Below are 23,729 nucleotides of genomic sequence, written 5' to 3'. Positions count from 1 at the left end.
AAAAAAAAAAAGTAAAATACAAAAAAAACAAAACAGAATTTTCCCATGTTTGAACCTGATATCCAAGTGAAAGAGTCGGATTGTTAAAAAAAAAAAAAAAAAAAAAAAAAAGTGGATGCAGCATCAATCTGGTCTTGCATCTGTCCCCACCCCCCCACCGTCTCTGCAGTGAGAGCTGAGTTAACAAACGCTGCTTATCGCTCAGTTCTCCCCCTCCGCTCTGAGCAGAGAGCCATGACTGCCAGCGGCTCTCTGATCTTCCCTTCAGTGCTCACTGGAGTGCTGGTTCGTGGAGCAGATCACAGAGGCGGAGCCAGATGCAGGTCCAGGCATCTGGGTTGATTCTGACCATATGATTGGGATCTTTTCTGAGCCTGGAGTGGCCGAGTGATGTCAGCCGACAGTGGGCTTTAGTCCGCTGTCGGCTGAAACTGGGTCACAGGAGTGCAGAACGAACTGCACTCCTGTGATCCATAGGAGAAGTATGGCCAAAAAAGCTTTGGTCATACTTCTCCTTTAATGTATCAGAAGACATGCGAGTAACACGGTCAGTATTTGTACATCGAGTATGATTCAATTGCACAAAAACATATTTGTTATAAAATAGCTGATTTGTGATTTACCCATTTTATATAAAATCTGAGTTTCGTTCAGGTATATAAAATCAGATTTTTATTCAGCTGTCCGGTTTCTAGCTATGCATGTAAAGTACAACCAAACTATTACCATCTCTTCAAGTCATTCTGGTACCCAAAATGACAGGTGGCGATAATCTTAAAAAGTTTAGGAACCCCTGATGTAAAATCCTGTGACAAGTTGTCTGTGTATGAACGGTTACTGCTGTGGGAAGCCTTGCTGTATTTTGCTCCACTTTTTTTCAATAACTGGAATATTAGAAAATGTATACGTTAAATAAAATACATAGGGGGTTATTATAGGGGTCTTGTTTCAAAAGGAATACTGTTGGTGGAATCTATGTTTTAACCTAAATGATCCATTTTCAAAATGTATTTATTAAATCTGTGTCACCAAACATGCTTGTGACAAACATGTGTATAACAACGACAACTCTACTGATGAACATGCCCTATAGTGGCTATAGGAGATCTGTAATCTTGCCTGGCTGTGACGCTGTGTATAGGTCCTCTTGTAGGAACGGCATTGAGTTTACGACGCTCGTCAGTCTGGATGGATACATATATTCAGACGCTGTGAATTCTCCAGAAGAACTACTGAGACTAAACAATCGTGGCGTAAAGTTAAACTTCCCAGGATCTGTCAAAAGAAAATAAATTGCTTGTGTATTACAAGATCTTAAAATAGAAGCCCTCTGATTTTTGATAAATTTGTTATACATTATATTTGTTAACCTATCACTTCTGGTAGCAGCATGTACGTCTTGGTGGGAATAAATGTACTGTTTTGGTTTTTTTGAAGAAGAAGAAAAGGGAGATAAAATACTATTCTTCAGCATGTCTGGATTAGAATAACCATTATGTGTAAACCTAACTGAGATAAGGATGTTATGTATGCAAAATAGTTCCTGGGTGCTGCTTGACGACAAAAATAACGGTCTTTTATGCACTCTTTAGTGTAATCACCAAGCAGAAAATATAACCTGTGAAGGCTGCTCCATGACTAGTTATTAGGAATGTTCAAGATCAAACTAGAGAACGGTGAGTAGTGTTTGAGCACTACTGTAAAAGAAATGTCCCAGGCGCTAAATATAGGAAAAAACACATAATACAATAAATGTTCAGCTGAACCATGCTGCTGTCTAATGGCAAAGGATCTTATGCTGCAATGCTGAAGACAAAAAAGGGTTTACAGCGCTCAGGAACTGAGCTAGAATTGATGAGTAATGGCTGCAATGAACCAGATGTGTACTCAAAAAGGTTGCTGGCGATTTATTCCAAAGATTAAAACAGTACAAATTTGAATGACAACGTTACCACAAAGTGGATCACTAGGACCGACCGGGACAACAAAACCAAGGGACACCGACCATGGAAAGCCACAAGGACACACCAGCTGCAGTGTGTAGAGCCTGTCCCGCCGGCATGGGAAGATGGTGTCACTGACACTGGCGATGTGACTAGAGCCAAGCAGCTGACTGTGTCCAGGGGAAAAAAGCTCCGTGGTAAGCGTCACCGAAGACAAGTCGGAACTGATGTGTCAGGGAAGGAACCAGCCGCATCTCTGTTGTCGTGACTACCGGTTTCGCACGCTTGCGTGCTTTGTCAAGTCCGAAACCGGTCCTAGTGATCCATCAGTGCTTAAGCCAACCTTACAGCCTTGTGGTAACCTTGTCATTCAAATTTGTACTGTTATAACCGTTGAAATAAAATCACAAGCAACCTTTTTGAGTACACATGTGGTTCATTGCAGCCATCACTCATTAATTCCAGCTCAGTTCCTGAGCGCTGTCAACCCTTTTTGTTTTGAGCACTACTGTGATTGACTCAACTGCCCCTCAATGCAAATTCAGTGAGATGGCTGTAAAGGGTGACTTAATAAATTATATATAAAACCAAGAACAAAAAGTTGATACACTGAACCAGTCCCTAGATGTAGTGGCTACAATATTTTTTCCCCTACATCTTCACTTGGCCTAAATTTTCAGCTGCCAATAACACAGTAGTCTTTTTTTATTGTCAACTCTCACTGTACTGTGTCTTTGGAGGAGCAGTGGTTGTAACCCTGAGGTGCTCTTCGAATTTGGACACCTCTCCATCTCCACAACTTCATAACATAGGGGGAGGTGTACCGCAGTTTACAAAAGAAAACAGGAGAGCGCAAATCACATTAAGGTTTGAGATTTTTAAGGAAGGTATAAGTTCACAGGATTTTCTGGCATGATCAAGGGTATTTTTCAGTACTTGCAGAAAAATTTAAAAGAAAATGAATGCAGCCACCACATATAAGGCCTGGCTAGTTGCATTTTGACATTGTTGTTTTTAGATACCCTGTGTTCCACAATAACTTATCAAGAAACTAGTGACATTTATGAACAAACTGACCTTTTGAAGATTTATGTCAGATCAGTACAGCCTGTGCAGGTCATGTAATTGAATATTTAAAAGGCGAAGTTCATCTTTTACAAAAAAAATAAAATAAAAACAAATGCACATATTTTTGCAGGTAAAAAAAAAAAAAAGTGCACTTAACCACTTGTCGACCGCCGCATGTACATATACGTCCCTTTTTTGGGGCCGGATATTGTCGTTATGGCAGCACAGCAGTTAGCTGTGTTCGGCCGGCTACAAGATAAAAGAGGTCTCTGCGGCGGATTCGCTGCAAGATCACTTTTCCCGCCGCCGCTTACCAGAGCTGTGGGCAACGGTGGAGGCGATTGAGTCTGTCCCCTGGGCTTACATGGAGATGAGTGAGGGGAAGATGGCCCCCACCCGTCTCCATGACACTGCAGGGCAGAAGCGACATCATAACGTCACTTCCACCCATACCTCTTAAAGGCACGTTTTTTCAAATGACACATTTTTTTTTTTATGGCATTTAAGTCAAAATATGAAATCTGAGGACTTTTTGACCCCAGATCTCCTATTTAAGAGCATCTGTCATGCTTGTTTCTATTACAAGGGATGTTTACATTTCTTGTAATAGGAATAAAAGTGACCCAAATTCTTTTTTTTAAAAAAACAGTGTAAAAATAAATAAAATCAAGTAAAATAAATAATTTTTTTTTTCTTTCAACGCCCGACAAGCTCGCGCGCAGAAGCGAACGCTTACATTAGTGCCCACATATGAAAATGGTGGTCAACCCACACGTGAGGTATCATCGCGATCGGTAGAGCGAGAGCAATAATTCTAGCCCTAGACCTCCTCTGTAGTGCAAAACGTGCAACCTGTAGAATTTTTTAAACGTCGCCGATGGAGATTTTTGAGGGTAAAAGTTTGACGCCATTCCACGAGCGGGCGCAATTTTGAAGCGTGACATGTTGGGTATCAATTTACTCGGTGTAACATTATCTTTCACAATATAAATAAAAATTGGGCTAACTTTACTGTTTTCTTATATTTTTATTCAAAAAAGTGAAATTTTTCCAAAAAAAGTGAGCTTGTAAGACCGCTGCACAAATACGATGTGAAAAAAAGTATTGTAATGACCGCCATTTTATTCTCTAGGGTGTTAGAAAAAAAACAATATATAATGTTTGGGGATTCTAAGTAATTTTCTAGCAAAAAAAAAAAAAAAAACTTAAACATGTAAACACCAAAATCTCAAAACGAGGCTGGTCTTTAAGTAGTTAATATTTTTTTTACTCCGCAGCCTGTAAGGCATTGCACACATGATCAGCAGATCGCTTGTGCAATGCCAGCATCCTGAAGACTCTCAGTACACGGTCTGCCCGTATCTCTGATATGAGCAGACCGTTACTGAATGGCAGGAAGAACCAAGGACTACGAGGGCGCTTACCAATGCTGAATTAATGCAGCCATGTGGGTGGAGCCCTGCACAGCAGGGTTGTTTTTAAATTCTGACAGTGGGTGTGGGGAAAGGATTCCCTGCCTGCTGTCACAGGGAGGAGGGGGAGAGGAGGCAAAAGCTGGAAGAGGTTACATGTTCCACTCCAAATATGGGTGGGAACATGTAACATGTGCCAAACGTGACCTTTTCATTTAAGGAAAATAATCCAGACAAAAGAAAATTCTTATGCAATCATTTGATCAATTCTATAATTACCTACGTAAGGAAGACATTACATTATACACTTTCTTTTTCTCTTAAACACTAAACTAAAATGGCAGTGGGATAAACAAAACTAATAGCATTGATTATAGGAATGAAAAAAAAAATAAAAATAAATAATATAATAAATATTTTTATCTACACCGCCTCCCTGGGTCAACTGATATCCTCCCATGGCTTCCAATACCACCTTTACGCTGACGACACCCAAATCTATTTCTCCACCCCTCAGCTCACTCCCTCTGTCAGCTATATCATTCTGGATGTTACACCACTTCCTCAAACTCAATCTATCCAAAACCGAACTTATAATTTTTCCTCCCCCATATGCCCCTTCCCCTGATCTCTCTGTCAAAATCGATGGCACTATTATAAGCCCATCCCCACATGCCAAGGTTCTAGGTGTAGTCCTAGACCAGTGATGGCGAACCTTGGCATCCCAGATGTTTTGGAACTACATTTCCCATGATGCTACACTACACTGCAGAGTGCATGAGCATCATGGGAAATGTAGTTCTAAAACATCTGGGGTGCCAAGGTTCGCCATCACTGCCCTAGACTCTGAACTCTCCTTCAAGCAACACATCCAATCACTGTCCAAATCCTGCCGCCGCAACCTCCGCAACATTTCCAAAATACGCCCCTTTCTAACCAATGAAACAACAAAGCTCTTAATTCACTCGCTGGTCATCTCTCGCCTCGACTACTGCAACTCCCTTCTCACTGGCTTACCTCTACATAATCTATCACCTCTTCAATCCATCATGAATGCCGCTGCCCGACTCATCCACCTTACCAATCGCTCTGTGTCTGCCACTCCTCTCTGTCAATCCCGCCACTGGCTTCTGCTTGGCCAAAGAATTAAATTCAAAATTCTAACAACTATGTACAAAGCCATCCACAATTTCGCCCTCAGCTACATCACTAGCTTAGTCTCTAAATACCAATCTACTCGTTCTCTTCGTTCCTCTCAAGACCTCCTGCTCTCTAGCTCCCTCATCACCTCCTCCCATGCTCGCCTCCAGGACTTTTCCAAAGCCTCTCAAATCCTATGGAATGCCCTACCCAAATCTGTCCACTTATCTCCTACTCTATTAGCTTTTAGACAATCCCTGAAAACCCTTCTCTTCAGAGAAGCCTACCCTACACACACCTAACAACTGTATTTTCATTTTTCCATCAGCTCATCCCCCACAGTTATTACCTTTTGTTTCCACTTGACCCTCCCTTCTAGATTGTAAGCTCTAATGAGCAGGGCCCTCTGATCCCTCCTGAATTGATTTGTATTGAAAGTGTACTGTCTGCCCTTATGTTGTAAAGCGCTGCGCAAACTGTTGGTGCTATATAAATCCTGTATAATAATAAAAAGACGTGAAAAATTGAACAGCATGTTACCTTGCAACATGCAGTCATATGCTTTGCGGTCTCTTCTTCCAAGAGCTTCCCAGAATCCTAGGGGCTCAGATCCCTCATCACATTCATATATCGTCACTTTACTGCTGCTGTGCAGTCCAGCTTCTAACGGACATCTACAAGAAAAGAACAGTGGTTTTAAAGTAAACATGTAAGCCATTTGATTTCTTTTTTTGGGGGGGGATTATACAGTGCTCAAGTAAATGTAAAGGAGGACTACATCATTATCAATAAAGTAAAAAACCCTCTCAAACCGAACAAAAACGCATGTAACCCATGTAAGACTGATTATATGACAACATTGTATTCAACTGAGCGCAAAATTTAAAAAAAAGGGTACCTCAACTGAGATATTGGACAGTTATTGTTCCACGAGTCTCATGGTGTCAAATGGCACACAGCAGCACATAGTACATGCACACAGTATTATCAAACAGGATAAAAGGATATTATGAGACATTAACATTTAAAGGTTTAAAGCAATGTTCTCGAAACTGCGGCCCAGGGGCCAGAAGTGGCCATTTGCTTGCTTTTATCAGGCCCTTGGGGCACTATTCCATCCAATGACACCAACAACGGTGCACAATTCCTTCCATTGACACCAACGATAGGGCACAATTCCTTCCATTGACAACAATGAGGCACAATTCCTTCCATGGACACCAACGGGACACTAATTCATCCCACTGACACCAACAATGGGGCACTAGTCCTCCTACTGTCTCCAAAGAGATGGCATTGTTTACTTCCACTGCATGCCATGACATTTTCTTCTCCCACTGGCCCTAGTCCAGCCCCCCCAAAGTCTGAAGGACAGTAAACTGGCCCTTTATTTAGAAATTTTGGAGACCCTTGCTCTAAAGGGTACTAGGTGTAATCCTAGACTCTGACCTGTCCTTTCAGATCCAAATCCAATAGTTGTCAAAAGCTTGTAGACTTCAGCTCCATAACATCTCTAAAATGCCCCTTTTTTAACTAATAAAACCAACAAGCTACTCATTCACTCACTTCTTATATCTCCTCCTGACTATTGCAACTCCCTTCTCATAGTCTTACCTCCCCCATAGGCTATCCCCTCTTCATTCTATCATGAATGCAGCTGCCAGACTTATCTACCACACCAACTGCTCAGTGTCTGCCACCCATCTCTGTCAATCCCTTCACGGTCTTCCAATTGCCCTGCAAATTAAATTCAAAATACTAACAGCAACATACAAAGCCATTCACAACTCTGCCCCAAGCTAAATCACCAATCTTGTCTCCAAAAACCCAAACTGTCCTCTCCCCTCCTCTCAAGCTTCCTTGTCTTCTTCTCCCATTCGTGTCTCCAGGACTTCTCCAGAGCCTCTCCCATCCTCTGGTACTCTCTACTGAAGTCTGTCCAGCCATCTCCTACTCAGGCTTCCCTGAAGAGAAGAGTTTTGAGGGTTTGCCTAAAGGCAGCCAATCACGCCTCCAACTAACTGAACTTATTATTTCCATCAGCTCATCCCCCACAGTTACAACTGTAAGCGCTTATAAGCAGGGCCCACTTAACCCTCTTGTATTTTATAGTATTGTAACTGTACTGTCTCCCTTTTAATATTGTAAAGCGTTGCGTAAACTGTTGGCGCTATATAAATTCAGTATAATAATACATTTAAATAAAGAGCTGGCTTCACTGCATATAACAAAAACATGTATAAGGAAGGGCCAGTACTTGCTGTCCAGATTCCCATTTTTATTAGCTCAATGCATTGTGGGGGATTAAAATGAGAATACAGTTGCTAGGAGAAACAAGCACAGCTCTCCCTTGAAATATAAATACCATTAGATGAGGTTTTGAAGGCAACTCCACATAAAACTAGTAATAATCCAGAAAGAAAAAAAAAATAGCAAAAAGCACATGCAGTGGCTCTTGTACTTACTCTTCCTTTATTTTGTTGGCTGCTGTCTTCCCCACTTCCTTCGTGTGGGCTTGTGCTTTGCAGCCCTGCCAGAGATAGATGATGGCCTTATTGACATTAAGAAGTATCATTGATGTCCTTGACCTCAGGCTGCTGCAGTGACAGGCCACTTCAATGAGGTTGCCCTCCAGAGGAACCTCACCCCGCACACAATACAACCTCCAGTCACCTTTAGGGGAAAGGAAGAGCGTTTACTACACAGAGGTGTGAGCAAGAGGGGAAAAAAAAAAAAAAAAAAAGTGCAGGTTCCTGCATTGCATGTCACCTGCCGACAGTTCACACTGCTGCAGTTGTCAATGCAAAGTTGACACCCCCAGATCAGTTCGCAGATCGCAGTGTGAATTGCCAAATGGTGCAGGAATCGGATCGCATAGGTGTGAACACCCATGTGATCCGATTCCAGTGTGGATGAAAAAGGGGTCCTGCACCATTTTTGGTGCGAATGCGATGAAAATTCAGCCATACAATCTGTATGGCTGAATTTGCATCGCACAGACATCGCATGTACTCTGCACAGCAGTGCAGTGCGAATCACATCCAATATCTAACATCGCACAAGTGTGAACCTAGCCTTAGAGAGTTTTAACATTAAGATTACACTGTAGATTAAAGTGAGCTCCAGGCAAGATAAAAAGGACTCACGTGATAACAAACAGCAGGCTGAGGGAGGTACACGACCTGTCAGTGTTACTTACCTGCAGTAGAGAAAAATCAGGTCTCTTATTCTACCACACAGGGCTCTACAGTGTGGCAGAACTGAGCAAATCTCAGAACTGGACAGACAAATACAAATCCCTTGCTAAAACAGCCCCTATATAAATAATTCATCTGAGTATTTAGCCATTTGCCTGGAGCTCAGCATTAAATTCCTGCAAAACCTTCAGGAGGGTTCCTTAGTGTACTAGGTGAGCCCTCCTAACCCAGGGAGCACACTAAACAGTGCCCTTCACTTTTCAGAGTTGAACTCCACAACGATCATCCATCAATAAACCTTTGTCAGTAAAGCCTCAGTTTGTGGACAGCAGGGGTAAAGCTTAAAGTGCAACTCCACTTTTGTTGAGGAAAAAAAACATTCCCGCCTGGGTGATCTATGTATTTTGCAAGGATTATAACAACCTTTGTTGCAGATTCCTAACTTTTGTTACTCAGAAGAAATCCATGTGTGTTGGTCTGTGCTTCTGTTCTGAGTGGGTCTAATGGGAGTGGTGTCATCATTACCATTCAGCTGTAACAGCTGCAGAGCACTAATTAGGAAATCTGCAGGGCCTGCATCCCTTTAGATGCGTTCCTATGGGAAATATCTCACTGAAAATTACATTTTTGTTGCAAGCGATGCCTGAAATCTGACTTGTATCTTAGGCAGACTTCTGGGAAAATTGGTGAGCCAATCACACAAGCAGGAATTGATGTTTCTGGGGAGTGGTCAGTACACTTTCTGTATACAGAACAACTCCATGTAGCCATACTGCATTGCATTTATAGAAAATGCAGTGGCTGCAGATTGAAAAGGAAAGGTCATTTTTAATAACATTCAATTACAATATGACTTGTATCGCAATTGTACACGTTATGTTATTTTTTTCCCCCCACGAAAGTGGAGTTACCCTTTAAAAAAAAAAAAGAGAGAATTTCATATTTCCAGGCACTTTATATTTGTTTTGACCAGACAGGGTGAATTATTTACTTGCCAGAACAGACTGGCTGCTGCTTAGTCTGTGAAATTCTGTAGTAGCCTGTGCAGTGTATCTGCCATTTAGGAGAAGCCTTGTATTTTTCAATGAATACAAGGCTTTCACTGATTGGCTGAAATGGAGATTGTGATGCTTCCCCGTCTCAGATAATTAGAAGATAAAAATTGTTACCACCGCTCTGGACAGACCAAACTGAAGTTTCTCTTCCTCCAAGACAAAAAGAGAGAGAGCCCCAGGTGCTGGCAATTGCCGGTACAGATATAATCGTGTGGAAGGATCTGGACAGCTGCACACCGGGATAGGCAGATAAAATTCTTGTTTATTTAATAAATAGGATTATAAGGTACATATGACACCGCTGGAGTGACACAGCTTAACAGCTAACGCGTTTCGCACTCATGAGTGCGAAACGCGTTAGCTGTTAAGCTGTATCACTCCAGTGGTGTCATATGTACCTTATAATCCTATTTTTTAAATAAACAAGAATTTTATCTGCCTATCCCGGTGTGCGGCTGTTTAGATCCTTCTACACGATAATCAGAAGAAGCCCTGTATTCACTGAAAAAATAAAAGGCCTCTTCTAAATGGCGGAAATGTGCTACGGTGGCCTCTCTCTATATCTGGGAGTAAAAGGGAAGTCCCTAGTACTGCTGCCACAGTCCTACTTACTGTACATAGCACAAGCTACTGCTTACAGCCTAAGCAGCAGCCAGTCTATTCTAGCATGAAAATTATTTGTTTGGGCCAAGCTGGTCCAAACAAATATTATTAAAGTGCCCAGGATACCTGGACATAAATCCAAGCCTCTTTGCCATGCAACCCTTGAATGAATCCCCAGGCATCCAGATAAGATTTAGAATGTGATAAAGGAACTTTCAGGCATACTGGAAATCGTAGAGTGAGGACAGATTTGGACGTACTTTGTGCATTCTCTTCCTCCTCTTCTCTTCTTCCGGCATGTACAATCATTCCTCCTTCGAAACACTGCAAGAAACATGGGGGCTCCTTCCCTTGAAGCACTTGGACCTGTGTGAAATTTGGAGAATGTCAGACGTGAAGCCAATGAAATCAGAAAAGGAAATTGTCAGGGACTTTGCTGGGGTAGAGAAAACAGCCATTCTGGAGGCAGACTGTGTGCACTATGTAGGTTTAAAATGAGAGTTGGTAATTTTAAAATCTATTAAACTGTCTAGAAGAATGGAATGAAGTCACCTCTGTCCACGTACCTTTGGACCATCTATGAGTTCTATAGGTGTTCAGAATGGCAAAGTGCTAATAGGCAATTTCTAACACTCCTCGACATTAACTAGTTTAGGCCAGCGTGCCCCCTCCCTTGCTATTGGTCCATCCCTTTGAAGGCAGGCCTCACTGGCCAATAGAGTTCTGGATAGGGAAAGCCAGGTTGGAATTAAACAAGTAGTGTTAACCACTTCAATACGGGACTCTTTCACCCTCTTCCTTCCCAGACCAATTTTTAGCTTTCTGTGCTCTAGCATTTTGAATGACAATTGCGCAGTCATGCTACATTGCACCCAAATTAAATTTTTATCATTTTGTTCACACAAATAGAGCTTTCTTTTGGTGCCATTTATTCACCACTTTTTTATTTTTTGCGGTATAAATGAAAAAGGAGCGAAAATTTTGAAAAAAGAAAAAACCCAATATTTTCTACTTTGTTTTAAAAGAAATCCAATAAACTCAGATTTCGTCATAAATTTAGGCCTGAATAATTTAGGTCTGGTACATGTCTTTGGTAAAAAAAAAAAAAAAAAAAAAAAAGATGATCACGGACAGATGATTTTACTGGGACATATGTGGGACAGATGTTTTTACTCTGTTTTGGGGACACTAGGCCGGTGATCAGTGTGTAAAAAAAAAAAAAAAAAAAAAAAAGACAGCTCATACTCACTGATCCGCTCTCCTCTCCTCTCCTCACTGACAAGCTCCATGTGAGGAGAAGGAGAGCCAATCGCCTAGCAACCGGCTCTCTATTTACATCACATGATGGCTGTGATTGGACACAGCCATCATGTGATCAGGAGTGCCAATCACAGAGCCCTCCTGCCGATCCGAGATGCACCGTGTCCAATTGACACAAGCGCATCCGGATTACACGGCCGTGCGATACCACTCAGGAACGTCCACTCAGGAGGAAGTGCCCACCCGGCTGTTTATGTGCTGGGTGGGAAGTTGTTAAAGAGTAGAAGTAGGATTCGGATAAATAGGATGCTTATGAAGACATTAGAACACACCTGCAGGTTTTTTTTTTAAATTTTATTCCTAAAGCAGAACCAAAATACCAAACTTAATTTATTTTGGATAGAATAGGAGAGATCCTCTTGAATTTTTTGCCATCTGTGCCCCATTTGGGAGATTTCCTTTCACTTCCTGTCCCATAGCCAAAAAAGGAAGTTGTCTCCAAAGGGAGAGAAATCCTCTCAGACACAGCTGTCACCAGAACTAGCGTCCCCATTGGAAGATTTCTCCTCTAATCCTGCTCGGGCGACGATACAAAATTTGGTATTTTGTCTGTACCCCTCTTATTAATTTGTTAATGTAATGCACCCAATACATGAAGCATCTGCGACACTTTTGGTTCTGACAGTGACTCATGCACCCAATTCAGGTAGTTCTAAAATGTGCCGCTTTTACATTAAGGCACATTGAATGCGCCAAATTCTAAATAAAATAAGGATAGTTTGTATGTTACAAAAGTGGAGCTAATTAAGACCAACTCTCTTTTGGTGTACTGAGAGAAACGGATTTTGATTTAGTCCCGGTTCACACATACGCGATGCGGGAAACAGCACGATTCCAGTGCGGGTTCCCGCATCGCATGTCACTCGCCCGCGGTTCACACAGACATCTGCGAACCGCTGCGGGTGTAAATGTAAAGTTAACGACACCCCCAGATCGGTTCGCAGATCGCAGTGCAAACTGTCAAATGGTGCAGGAATCGCATTGCATAGGTGTAAACACCCATGCGATCCAACTCCAGTGTGGACCAAAAAACAGTTCTGTACCATTTTGGTGCGAATGCAATGCGATTTCAGCCATACATTTTGTATGGCTGAGTTCACACCGCACAGACATCGCATGTGATCTGCACAGCAATGAGGTGCCAATCACATGCAATGTCTGATCGCACAAGGGTGAACCCAGCCAAAGTGTCAGAGAATGCGTCAAATTCCAGTACAAGTTCTAGACAGGTACAGAATTTGGCACACGCTGCACCACTTTTAGAATGCATAAGCGAGATTTTCGTATAACCTGTCTGCTCCAATCTTTATGAATTCCAGAGCATGAGCGTAGCAACTATAAAACACAGGAAAGCACAGGCAGAAGAGGGTACATTTACCACGATGCGGCACATTGCATGGGATTCGCACAGGAAATCACACGCATTCCTGTGAAAATCTAATGCGATGTCCGTGTGGTGCCATTTGAGCCATTAATTTTGTATGGCTCAAATTGCACCGCATCTGCACCAAAATGGTGCAGGACCCATTAAATTCAGGCAATCGCACTGTTTTACAAGCTGTTAGTTGTTAATTTAACATTGATACCCGCAGCATGAATACTGTGCAATTTCAATGTGGTGCAGGAAACGCACAGGATTCGCTGCATTTCCCGCAACACATGTGAATGTAGGCTAAATGTTAAGAAAAACATCCCTGAAGAAGAAAGCACTTAGTAATAAAACGTACACTACAGAAGTGCCTAGCAGCTCTAGTCTACCGATCACTAACCAAGTATGCACAGTTCACTATAGATTAACCACTTGAAGACCAGGCCTATTCTGACACTTTGGGGTTGATTTACTAAAATGGGAAATGCAAAATCTGGTACAGCTCCAGGTTTTTGTTTTTTTTTTTGGTCAAAGCTTAATTGAACAAGCTGGAGTTAGAAGCCGATTGGCTACCATGAACAGCCGCACCAGATTTTTCAAGCTTTAGTTTTGAACCCCTTTTTTAAAGTAAAAAAAAAAAAATCAGCATTTTTTTGCTAGAAAATTACTGAGAACTCATATATATACATATACACGCACAGGATATATATATTTTTTTTCAGAAGAGGCATATTCAAACAATTTTTTTGGAAATACACTGGAATTTAATGCAAAAAAAAAATATAAAACCCAATTTTTTGATAAAATATAAAGGATGACGTTACGCCGAGTAAACCCAGCGCTTTAAAATTGTGCATGCCCGTGGACTGGCGACAAACTACGATACATAATAATCTCCATAGGCAACACTTTGAAAATTTTTTACAGGTTACCAGTTTAGAGTTAGACCCCTTTCACACTGGGGTGCTTTGCAGGCGCTACAGAACTAAAAATAGTGCCTGCAAAGCGCCCTGAAAGAGCTGCTGCTGTCTCTCCAATGTGAAAGCCCCGAGGACTTTCACACTGGAGCGGTGCGCTGGCAGGATGCTAAAAAAAGTCCTGCTAGCAGCATCTTTGGAGCGGCGAAGGAGCACTGTATCAATGGGGCAGCGTGGCTATACCGCCGGCACAGCGCTGCTGCAGCAGCGCTTTGTGGTGGTTTTAACCCTTTCTCGGCCGCTAGCGGGGGGTTAAAAGCGCCCCGCTAGTGGCCGAATAGCGCCGCCAAAGTGACAGTAAAGCGGCGCTAAAAACAGCGGCACTTTACCGCCGACGCACCCACCGCCCCAGTGTGAAAGTAGCCTTAGAGGAAGCCTAGCGCTAGAATTAGTGTTCTTGCTATAATGTTCACGGCGAAGCCTCACATGTGGTGTGAACACCATTTGCATATGCATGCCTGACCCGTGTATGCATTCGCTCCTGCACGCAAGCACGAAGAGACAGGGGCGCCATTTTTATTTTTACACTGTCCCTTTATTTTTTAATCACTTTGATTCCCATCAAAAGAAATGTAAACATCCCTGGTTATAGAAATAAGGTAAGACAGATCCTCTTTATGGAGACATCTGGGGTCTATAGGAATGAGATAAAAAAAAAAAAGCAAAAAAAGGAAGTGTTTAAATCAGCCCTAACTGGAAGTGACACAAAATGTCGCTTCCAGATTTCCAGACCATAGAGCTGGCCAGGAATCTTACAGTCCCGGCCAGCTCTATGATAAACCGGCAGCACTAGTGGATCGGATACTGGTCTCCCTGATCGCACAGGAGAGCCCGAAGAAGCCCCAGTGGGTGGCAGGAAGAGTGTCAAAGCAATAGCCTGTAAAAGCAATCCAGCGACTAGGATTGGCCCCAGCTGGCAAAAAAAAAAAAAAAAAAAAAAAAAAGGGTTTATGGCATACAGCTGCATCCATAACTCTGGTATAACCACTTGAAGCCAAACATGTACATATATTAGGGGTGCTGAAATGAATCGTTGCATCGATGCATCGCGATTCGGGTGTCCCCGATGCGGCATCGATGCATAAAGGACCGGAAAATCGATTGCGGATGACATCATGACAACTAGCCCCGCCCCTCCCGGAAAGCGCTCAGAGCGTATTTTTAAAATGACTTTCTTTTAATAAATTCTGTGTTACAATGGATGATGTGCCCCACTGTATGTGCTTTTTAAAAAACTGTCACTTCATACCGCATTTCACAGTAGTACGGATATATCCTGCTCATGTGACTCCTGGCCCGCCCCTCTTCTCTCTCCTGAATCCTGACGTCAGCGAGGAATTCAGTCCCGCCTGCCTCTCTTCTGATACGATAGCTATAGTCAGCGGGCGGGGCTGAGAATTCCCCGCTGACGTCAGGACTCAGGAGACGTGAGACGAGAGCGGAGAGAGGAGAGGGGCGGGACGGGAGTCACATGAGTGGCATATATCGTACTACTGTGAAATTCGGTATGAAGTGACATAGTTTTTTAAAAACCACATACAGTACAGCAGTGCACTTCATCCATTGTAACACAGCATTTATTAAAAGAAAGTAATTTTACCAACAGTGAGTAGAGTACAAATGTGTACTCCTACACCTCTCACTCCATGCTGACAGGTCCCTGGCTATCCTGTGCACATTCCACTGTTAACTCCTAGTGTGCTGGAAGGTGCAAACAGGAATGCCAAGGAACTGTCAGCACCAGTGGTGGCCCGTGCAGTGTGTGTGTGTGTGTGTGTGTGTGTGTGTGTGTGTGTGTGTGTGTGTGTGTGTGTGTGTGTGTGTGGTTAGTGAAGTGATGGCTGCGCTTGACGGGCACAGGGGGGCTGCATTTGACGGGCACAGGGGGGCTGCATTTGACGGGCACAGGGGGGCTGCATTTGACGGGCACAGGGGGGCTGCATTTGACGGGCACAGGGGGGCTGCATTTGACGGGCACAGGGGGGCTGCATTTGACGGGCACAGGGGGGCTGCATTTGACGGGCACAGGGGGGCTGCATTTGACGGGCACAGGGGGGCTGCATTTGACGGGCACAGGGGGGCTGCATTTGACGGGCACAGGGGGGCTGCATTTGACGGGCACAGGGGGGCTGCATTTGACGGGCACAGGGGGGCTGCATTTGACGGGCACAGGGGGGCTGCATTTGACGGGCACAGGGGGGCTGCATTTGACGGGCACAGGGGGGCTGCATTTGACGGGCACAGGGGGGCTGCATTTGACGGGCACAGGGGGGCTGCATTTGACGGGCACAGGGGGGCTGCATTTGACGGGCACAGGGGGGCTGCATTTGACGGGCACAGGGGGGCTGCATTTGACGGGCACAGGGGGGCTGCATTTGACGGGCACAGGGGGGCTGCATTTGACGGGCACAGGGGGGCTGCATTTGACGGGCACAGGGGCTGCATTTGACGGGGGAGGTTCAGCATTTTTCAGTTTGTTTGCGCCCCCCAAACATTTTGAGCACCAGCTGCCACTGGTCAGCACAGAGACAATACAGGGAACTTCACAGGGCTGTTTGTCATCTGTGGATTGTAATCCCTTCTGACCTCCAAGCAGCAGTGTGTGTGAATGTCTGTACCCTGTAGTGCACCACATTACTGCACTTTTTAAGGGAGTGAGGTTATTTTTAATTCAAAGTGGCGTTCCAGTCAATTTTTTGTTTATTAAAAGTCAGCAGCTACAAAAAAAATTATCTTCTGACTTTTAATAAAAAGACACTCACCTGTCCCACTAACCTGTCCAGCGACGTGGCCACCCAAACCCTCCCTTCTCTCCCCTGCCTGTCCACAGCGCTGGCAATACTACTGTGGGCATCCAGCTGTGACAGCTTGCAGCTTCACAGTGGGGTGCGCATGTCTCACTTTGCTTTCCTGCATAGCCGGGCAATCTTTTGGGAACTGTGATGTGTCCCAGAAGATTGCAGGGTGGAAGGGCCGCCAAGGCGGCCCAAGCGGAAGTGGGAGCTCGTCGGTAATCGTGATGCATCGCGGTATCGAATCGAATCGTTGACCAGATAATCGTAATCGAATCGAATCGTGAGACCAGTGAAGATGCGCACCCCTAACATATATGTGATTTGGTGTCAAGTGGTTAATGAGCTGCAGCATAAATAAAACCACTAATATAAACATGGGAGTAACTTGCCTGTGCTCCTCTCTCCTCATCCAACTCAATGGTCATTAGCGCCGATGTGCCTTTCTCACTCACTGGAGAATGTCGACCCTGCCAAAAGAAATATGCACACTTTTCCTTTCCGGTCACCCGCACATGCTCAGTTTTCTGCCTCTGTCCAACTGCAAGCAAGATACAATAATAAAGTGTGGTCAGGTATACAGAATAGGGTTGTGTACATACCTTAGTTTCACATACTGGAGTGCAAAGAACTCAATGATCTAAATTACACAAAAGCATGAAAACATTCAAATTTCACCTGAACAATTGTCTCAAGAGGCTGCAGCTGTACTATTTATCCTCCTAATGTACGATCACTTCAAAAGTGAATGGGCCAACTAAATCTTGCAAGAGGAAACTTTGGTGACAACTGAAAGGGGCGTTTCCTTCAATTCAGAGAGATTTGCTTTCACTTCTTGTTGTGTTTATAAGAGAGGAACTGAAGGGAATATCCTCAATGAGACATACAGCAAGAAAACCTCAGCAAAGATTTTAACTATTACCAAATGGAAACCGGCCCATTCAAAATCGCACACATGAGCAGTTGCGCTCTCTTTTTTAGCTACAGTGACTGACCTCAGCTGCTGCAACTAAAGGAGAGAGAGTGCACTGAGTATGAGCACAGATTAGATCGGCTGCTAGGGGTGCACACTTGTGTCCAGTCCATCCTATATGAATGGAGGTGGATCAAAAGGTCAGCAGTTTCTCTGAAAAGACACGCCACAGTTACGTTGTAAAGGAAAGCGGGAGCAGCATTTTTTAAAAAAGTTAAAGGATAAGTTCATCTTTTGAAAAAAATAAAATAAAAATAGATTTTTATGCACATTTTTTGCAGGTAAACAAAATGTGCATTTAATATTTTTTTTTAAATTGCAACCTTTAAAAGCACTGCACCCATGAAGAATTATTTTCTGCATGAATTGTAATCATAATTGATATGCTGATGAACACTGGGTATGCTGCAATATTATGACCAAGTTTGATACCGCTGTTTAAGGAATTGGCAACTTTTGGTTCTATATAGACCGGTGACACATTGCTATGAGTGCCTGTTTGTGCTTCCAGCGTCTCTCCTTTGTCAATGCATATTTATAGCGTGGTGTGTGATGTCCAGCCCTAGCCTCCTTTCCCAGCCGATGCCTAATACAGAGAAACGCATTGGGTGGAGCAGTAGGACCTGACATCACCACGCACCAGCTGGCTGGCTTGAGCCGCGGCTGTTAGTCTCGTTGAACTTATTCAAATTGTTTTTATTTGGATGTCAGTCGCTTATCAATGGAATAAAGGAACTTTTGATTTTAGAGGTACTGCACCATGAAGTCTTTTTTCTTCCCTTTTTAAATACACTTCACGAGCATACCCACCCTGGTAAGGGTCCCACGAAAGATACCACAGCATTTAGAACTGTCGGTGGAGGAGAAGATCCCGAGATTGGATAGATGTATGAACATACCATTCCTGCCTGAGTGATCCCTCCTGTGTGTGCTCGTACGATCTCCATAATTAGAGATCCAACAGATCTGGTAAGCGGCCCTCTGGCTTTTATTATTCCCTGGCTGTTTCTGTGAAAATATATGGTGAATAGAGCAATTGTGCTTTCTGCTGAAGGGCTCAACCCCCACAGATTTATACGGAGTGATACTTATTATGGACTTTTTATTGTAACTCTATTGGAACATGTTTTTGTGCTTAATTCATGTTGGTTTCACACGCATGTTTGTTTGCATACGTTTTAACCTACGCTGGTTTCACATACATTTTGTTTTGCATATATTTTTGGTTGCGCATCTATTTTTTCTTATACACGTTCACAAGCCGAATATTCAGGTTTTTTAAGTTGCAGCACCTTTTTATATATATATTTTTATATAAAAAAATCTGTACATGGTTTAAGGGGTTAGTGCGGATTTTGCACTTTACACACTATTCAAACAGACCATTGAAATTCCGGCTCACCTGTAGTGCTCACCAGGTACTTCCATTTCACTACATACGCATCCCCCTCATGGAACTGACCGATACTTTGTTTCGGTAGCCTACTGTAGTCAAATTCCAAAATATGCCAGACATCAACTGAGATGGTCGTTAACTCATATTGTCTCCCATCGTCACCTTCTATAAGTCCAGAGCCTCGGCTCACATTAAATCCATCTAGGACGGTCCCTACTGTCGCCTGGGAGATCGGCACCATCTGCATGATGTCATAGCCCTTTACATCTTCCTGCTTTTCTGCCTATTACAGAGAATGGATTGTTAGTTGGCTCAGATAAGATTTAACAACAAAATGCAACCACTACAGCTAATTGGATCTTTCAGCCCTACCCGGTACAATCTGGTTCATGTTAATATTAGTCTGTGGTTTACACTATACATCACAATCCCACAGAATATTAAATTACAGTTTCCATTGGTTGCCTGTCCATGTATGCTGGATGTAAGGTACGTTTGATTAACCCAATTGCTGAGGTAATATGATTTAGGCAAATAGGATTAGAAGAAACCAGATACTAAAAAGGGACCATGATATTCACTTACGCAGAAATGTGGATTAATTGCCAAATTCAGAACCAGCACAATATATTCAGAGCAGACATTTGGCAAAACAAACTTAACCATTAACAATAACACAGCGGCAGGGGGATATGGAGCCATGACTTTGCTGTTCAGTGATCAAACCAGTAAGATACATGTACTGGTCTTATAATATCCATATGGGGTACAGGTCTGCACTAGTCTCGTTACAGAAATCCATGCCTATCCAGAAATAAAGGAGAAACTGAATGCTCAGGGTTGCTATAATTATGCATGTACAGACAACGGGTCATCTAAAAACAGGTTTTGTACAACTCCAGCCCACAGCAAAAGGAAACAAAACCATGCTTAGTAGAGAGCTTAGTTGAGTTCTGGTCACAATCCTTTGGGCATGTATGAAAATGTCTATGGAATACAGCTTTTGGGCTATTCTTTTAAAAAGCATATAAGGCTAAAAAGTATGGAAGGTGCCATTATCAAGCTTTTAAAAATGGTAATTTTTAAACTATTATGTTGATCCAAAAGCCTGAACACTTAACGGACCCAGAGAAAGTATGCAAATCAGGTGTACAGACTTCCCTGGATGCATGCTCATTCTAGTCCGGTGATACAGTATTAGAGTCAACGATAGTCAGGCAATTAGCATAGACCACAGCAGGACAGCACAGCAAAGGCCACCTACACATTTCCCTATGCAAAGGTTTGCTTTAGTGGAATACTGGTTCTCACAAGAGGACAACAGTCTTCAGAAAACACATTGTGCCCATTTGATGTCTATTATTTTCTCATGTCCACTTGCTCTGATGTTGCTCTGCATACCATGCTATGGGTACATTTCTCCAGGAGATCAGTCAGGCACCATAAGCAAGGCTGAACTTTAACATGCCTTAATTCCTACCCCCCCCCCCCCCCCCCCCCCCGACATCAGAGGTGTCGTCAGCACTGCCCTAATTGTCCTTTTTGTTCTTTGGGGCCTCAGTACAACAATGAATGCACAGGTAATATGTCCATTCATGACTCTTCATATTAGAAATCCCAATGCTTGAATCATTTTCAAATATAATCAAGAATGATTGTTAGCTTAAACGCTACAGGAAAATTTTTTTTATATACTTCAATCATTTATCTAAATGTTACAATATGCTGAACTCATGATATAGATCTAGTGATTTTGCCTTTTGCTTTGGGAGTTCCTCACACAAAGTCTTCTCTGTGGGCTTCTTCATTTCTGTCCAATCCAGGAACTTTTCTTTGAACAGAATGGTTTCATTGTGTTCAGTTAGTCGACCAAATATAGCCCAGTCTGGACGACCAGTTCCTTTTCTGCAGAGTAATGTTAAGAGTGTTAAAACTGGTGTCTTGCTGGGCAGAAGAATCTTTTATTGGCTTACTGTATAAAACTGCCCAAAAACTTAAAAACACCAACAACATAGGTATTGTATTATATAAAAATGATAACTTCATACCTTGGTATTAGAGAATTGCATTCTCCAGGATCTAGAGGATTAATATCACAGTTCTCATAATCAAAGAGCCCATTCCAGAGGTGTTTAGCTAGCTGAAACGCCACCTTTCGCTGAGCCAATGTCACTTCCTTACCGTGCCACACATACACTTCACTGCCAAAATCAAACACCAACACCTGAAACAACAATAAATGCAATAATACATAATAAATACAAAATATTTTCAATTTACTAAAGTAAAATATACTAAAGACATCTAGAATCACTCTTAGGTGTAAACAGGTAAAAAACATGTGGTCATAAAATGTGCGAGTAGCACAGATATGAATTGGGATCTATAGCATGGTTTTCCACTCTAAAAAAAAAAAAAAAAAAAAAAAGTGCCTTTTTTTTATAAATACACTGAATCTGATGGGGGCAAAATGAGTGCATAGCTGTATTGGGGTAAAAATAAATAAAAAGCTGAAATAACACAAAATAAACTAAAATAAACCTGTATTAAAAGAAATACGTAGCCTTTAGTCACCATGCTTTCCAACTCACAGTGCTGGAACAAGCATGCAGTTTGTTCAGTCAGAACATGTCAGAGTTCAGAACTCCTACACATCATTATCTGTTCCAGGTCTACAGTATTAGCAAGAAAACCATGAGCCAAGTATTTTTCAAAAGAAGGTCACCAATGGCAGTCTGTATTTCTTTATTGTACATTGAGGGACACAGGATTTAGATACATTTGTTTATACTGCCACTCACAGGAGGATTTGGACAATGGCAAACAAACAGTCACCAGCCCTGTATGACTTTTCCCACTGCCAGCATATCTCAATTTATTTTGCTAGTGTTCTAGGAGGATGAATATTAAATTGCTAGTCAATTTTATCCTACAAGATCATCATTTTTTCTTCAACCAAGATTCACCTACAAGCTGCTTCAGCTGGTCTCTATGTGCAGACATGTGAATCGATGTATCCTCAGAAGGAACTTTGGAGGTCATACTAAGACCCTACTGGACTGGACAATTACGGGGCTAGCCTGAAATGTGATTTTTGGGCACTCTGTTCTGTGGTGCTTTCCAGTCTCCATGCTGTGTTAGCCATGGAGTCCTTTCCAGGTTCAGAGCTGTGGCACATCCTCTGGTGTGACCCAGTCTTTGAAGACTGACTTTTTGAGTACGCAGTGTAGGCGGATCACCGTATGCTACCTTGTTAAAAAGGACCATTGAGCACCATGATTACTCCTATTTATTTCTGTTCTACTGCAGAAAGAGTCAACACTATAAAGTAATCCCTTAGGTGGAATGTTGCTCCTGCACACTTGGCAGCCCAACACCTTCTCATCACTGCCGCCTACTGAAAATGACACAGGGTTCTTTCTTGGTCAGTCTTTGCTGCACTACAGTGACATGGTCACCTCCATCCGCCTCTTCTGCTACCGGCAACCAGTTCATATTAATCCTCATTTCTCAAAATGTTTACAGAAAGAAGTAACTGAGCTGACCACAAAACCACAGTGCAATAGAAAAGTAAAAGGAAGCATCTGGTGAGTTCCTGTAGAAGGATAAACTGTTTTTTCTTCACAAACATTGATAAATGACTTAGTGGGTTTTATTTCCATCAAGAAAAGGCATCACAAACCTCTTTAGACTGTAAAAGTGAGCATCGAGGGACTTTACCCCAGAATTCATCTACAGGCACCAGTTTATCATCAACCAAGCGGTAGATGCAGTTTGTCTCAATAATTGCATTTTCATATCGCTCATCTTCCTCTGGAGTTCCAGCATCTGCAATAAGGGCAAACAGTCATTGAACAATGCAACAGTCCTAGAACTACAAAACTGGAATATTTTTTATGCTCAGTGCTAGTAGTGAAACATGGCAAAAGATTAGTTGTCTATCACAGATCCATTTATTTTGTTCTCTGCTTCTACCCTGCTAAAGTCTAGTTAACTCTGCATTACAAAAACTCTACCTGTAGCGAGCAAGCTACAAACAATTTTTATATATTTTTTGCTTTTTTTATAGAGTTGGGGAGAGTAAAGCTGGCCATACATTATACAATTTTCTTATTCAATTTCCTTTAGATTTATCTTCAACTATGTGTAGTGCAAGAGCCTGCCTGATTGCATGCAAATTGAAAGTGTTTAGGTTTGAATTTGTGTTATATGGTTTGGTAGATCTAAAAGAAAATTTTTTACAACGTATGGCCAGCCTTAGATGCTCTGCTGCTTTTAACACATTCTGGGTCTATTGAAGGGAGATTTCCCAAGCGAGTAGAAAATCTCCACCAATGGAAATAACCAAACTCATTAGTGGTGCTAAAACCTTGCCCCGCCCTAACATTTAAAAAAGTGCTTTTATTGGTGTCTGTGCCCCAACTTTATGATTTTCCTCCCTTCCTGTCCTGATGACAGCCAGAACATGAGAGGAAATCTATGGC

The 23,729-nt window shown here is 42.5% G+C and overlaps 1 protein-coding gene across 1 annotated transcript in view; it reads right to left on the bottom strand.

The window, feature by feature from the left end:
- The window catches only part of SVIL (supervillin), a gene marked incomplete in the record, with an annotated part of 193,364 nt that overhangs the window by 10,855 nt on the left and 158,780 nt on the right, over positions 1-23,729 (bottom strand). Inside the window, 9 exon segments of the mRNA XM_073629849.1 lie at positions 1,120-1,275; positions 6,104-6,237; positions 8,029-8,236; positions 10,679-10,784; positions 17,269-17,417; positions 19,252-19,528; positions 21,003-21,150; positions 21,294-21,469; positions 22,928-23,073. Of these exon segments, the coding sequence (XP_073485950.1) occupies positions 1,120-1,275; positions 6,104-6,237; positions 8,029-8,236; positions 10,679-10,784; positions 17,269-17,417; positions 19,252-19,528; positions 21,003-21,150; positions 21,294-21,469; positions 22,928-23,073 (1,500 nt within the window).

Source organism: Aquarana catesbeiana, linkage group LG05 (genome assembly GCF_042186555.1).
Source record: "Aquarana catesbeiana isolate 2022-GZ linkage group LG05, ASM4218655v1, whole genome shotgun sequence".
Classification (NCBI taxonomy): domain Eukaryota; kingdom Metazoa; phylum Chordata; class Amphibia; order Anura; family Ranidae; genus Aquarana; species Aquarana catesbeiana.
Note: the sequence above shows the minus strand (reverse complement) of the source record. Positions and strands in the feature narration are given on the sequence as shown.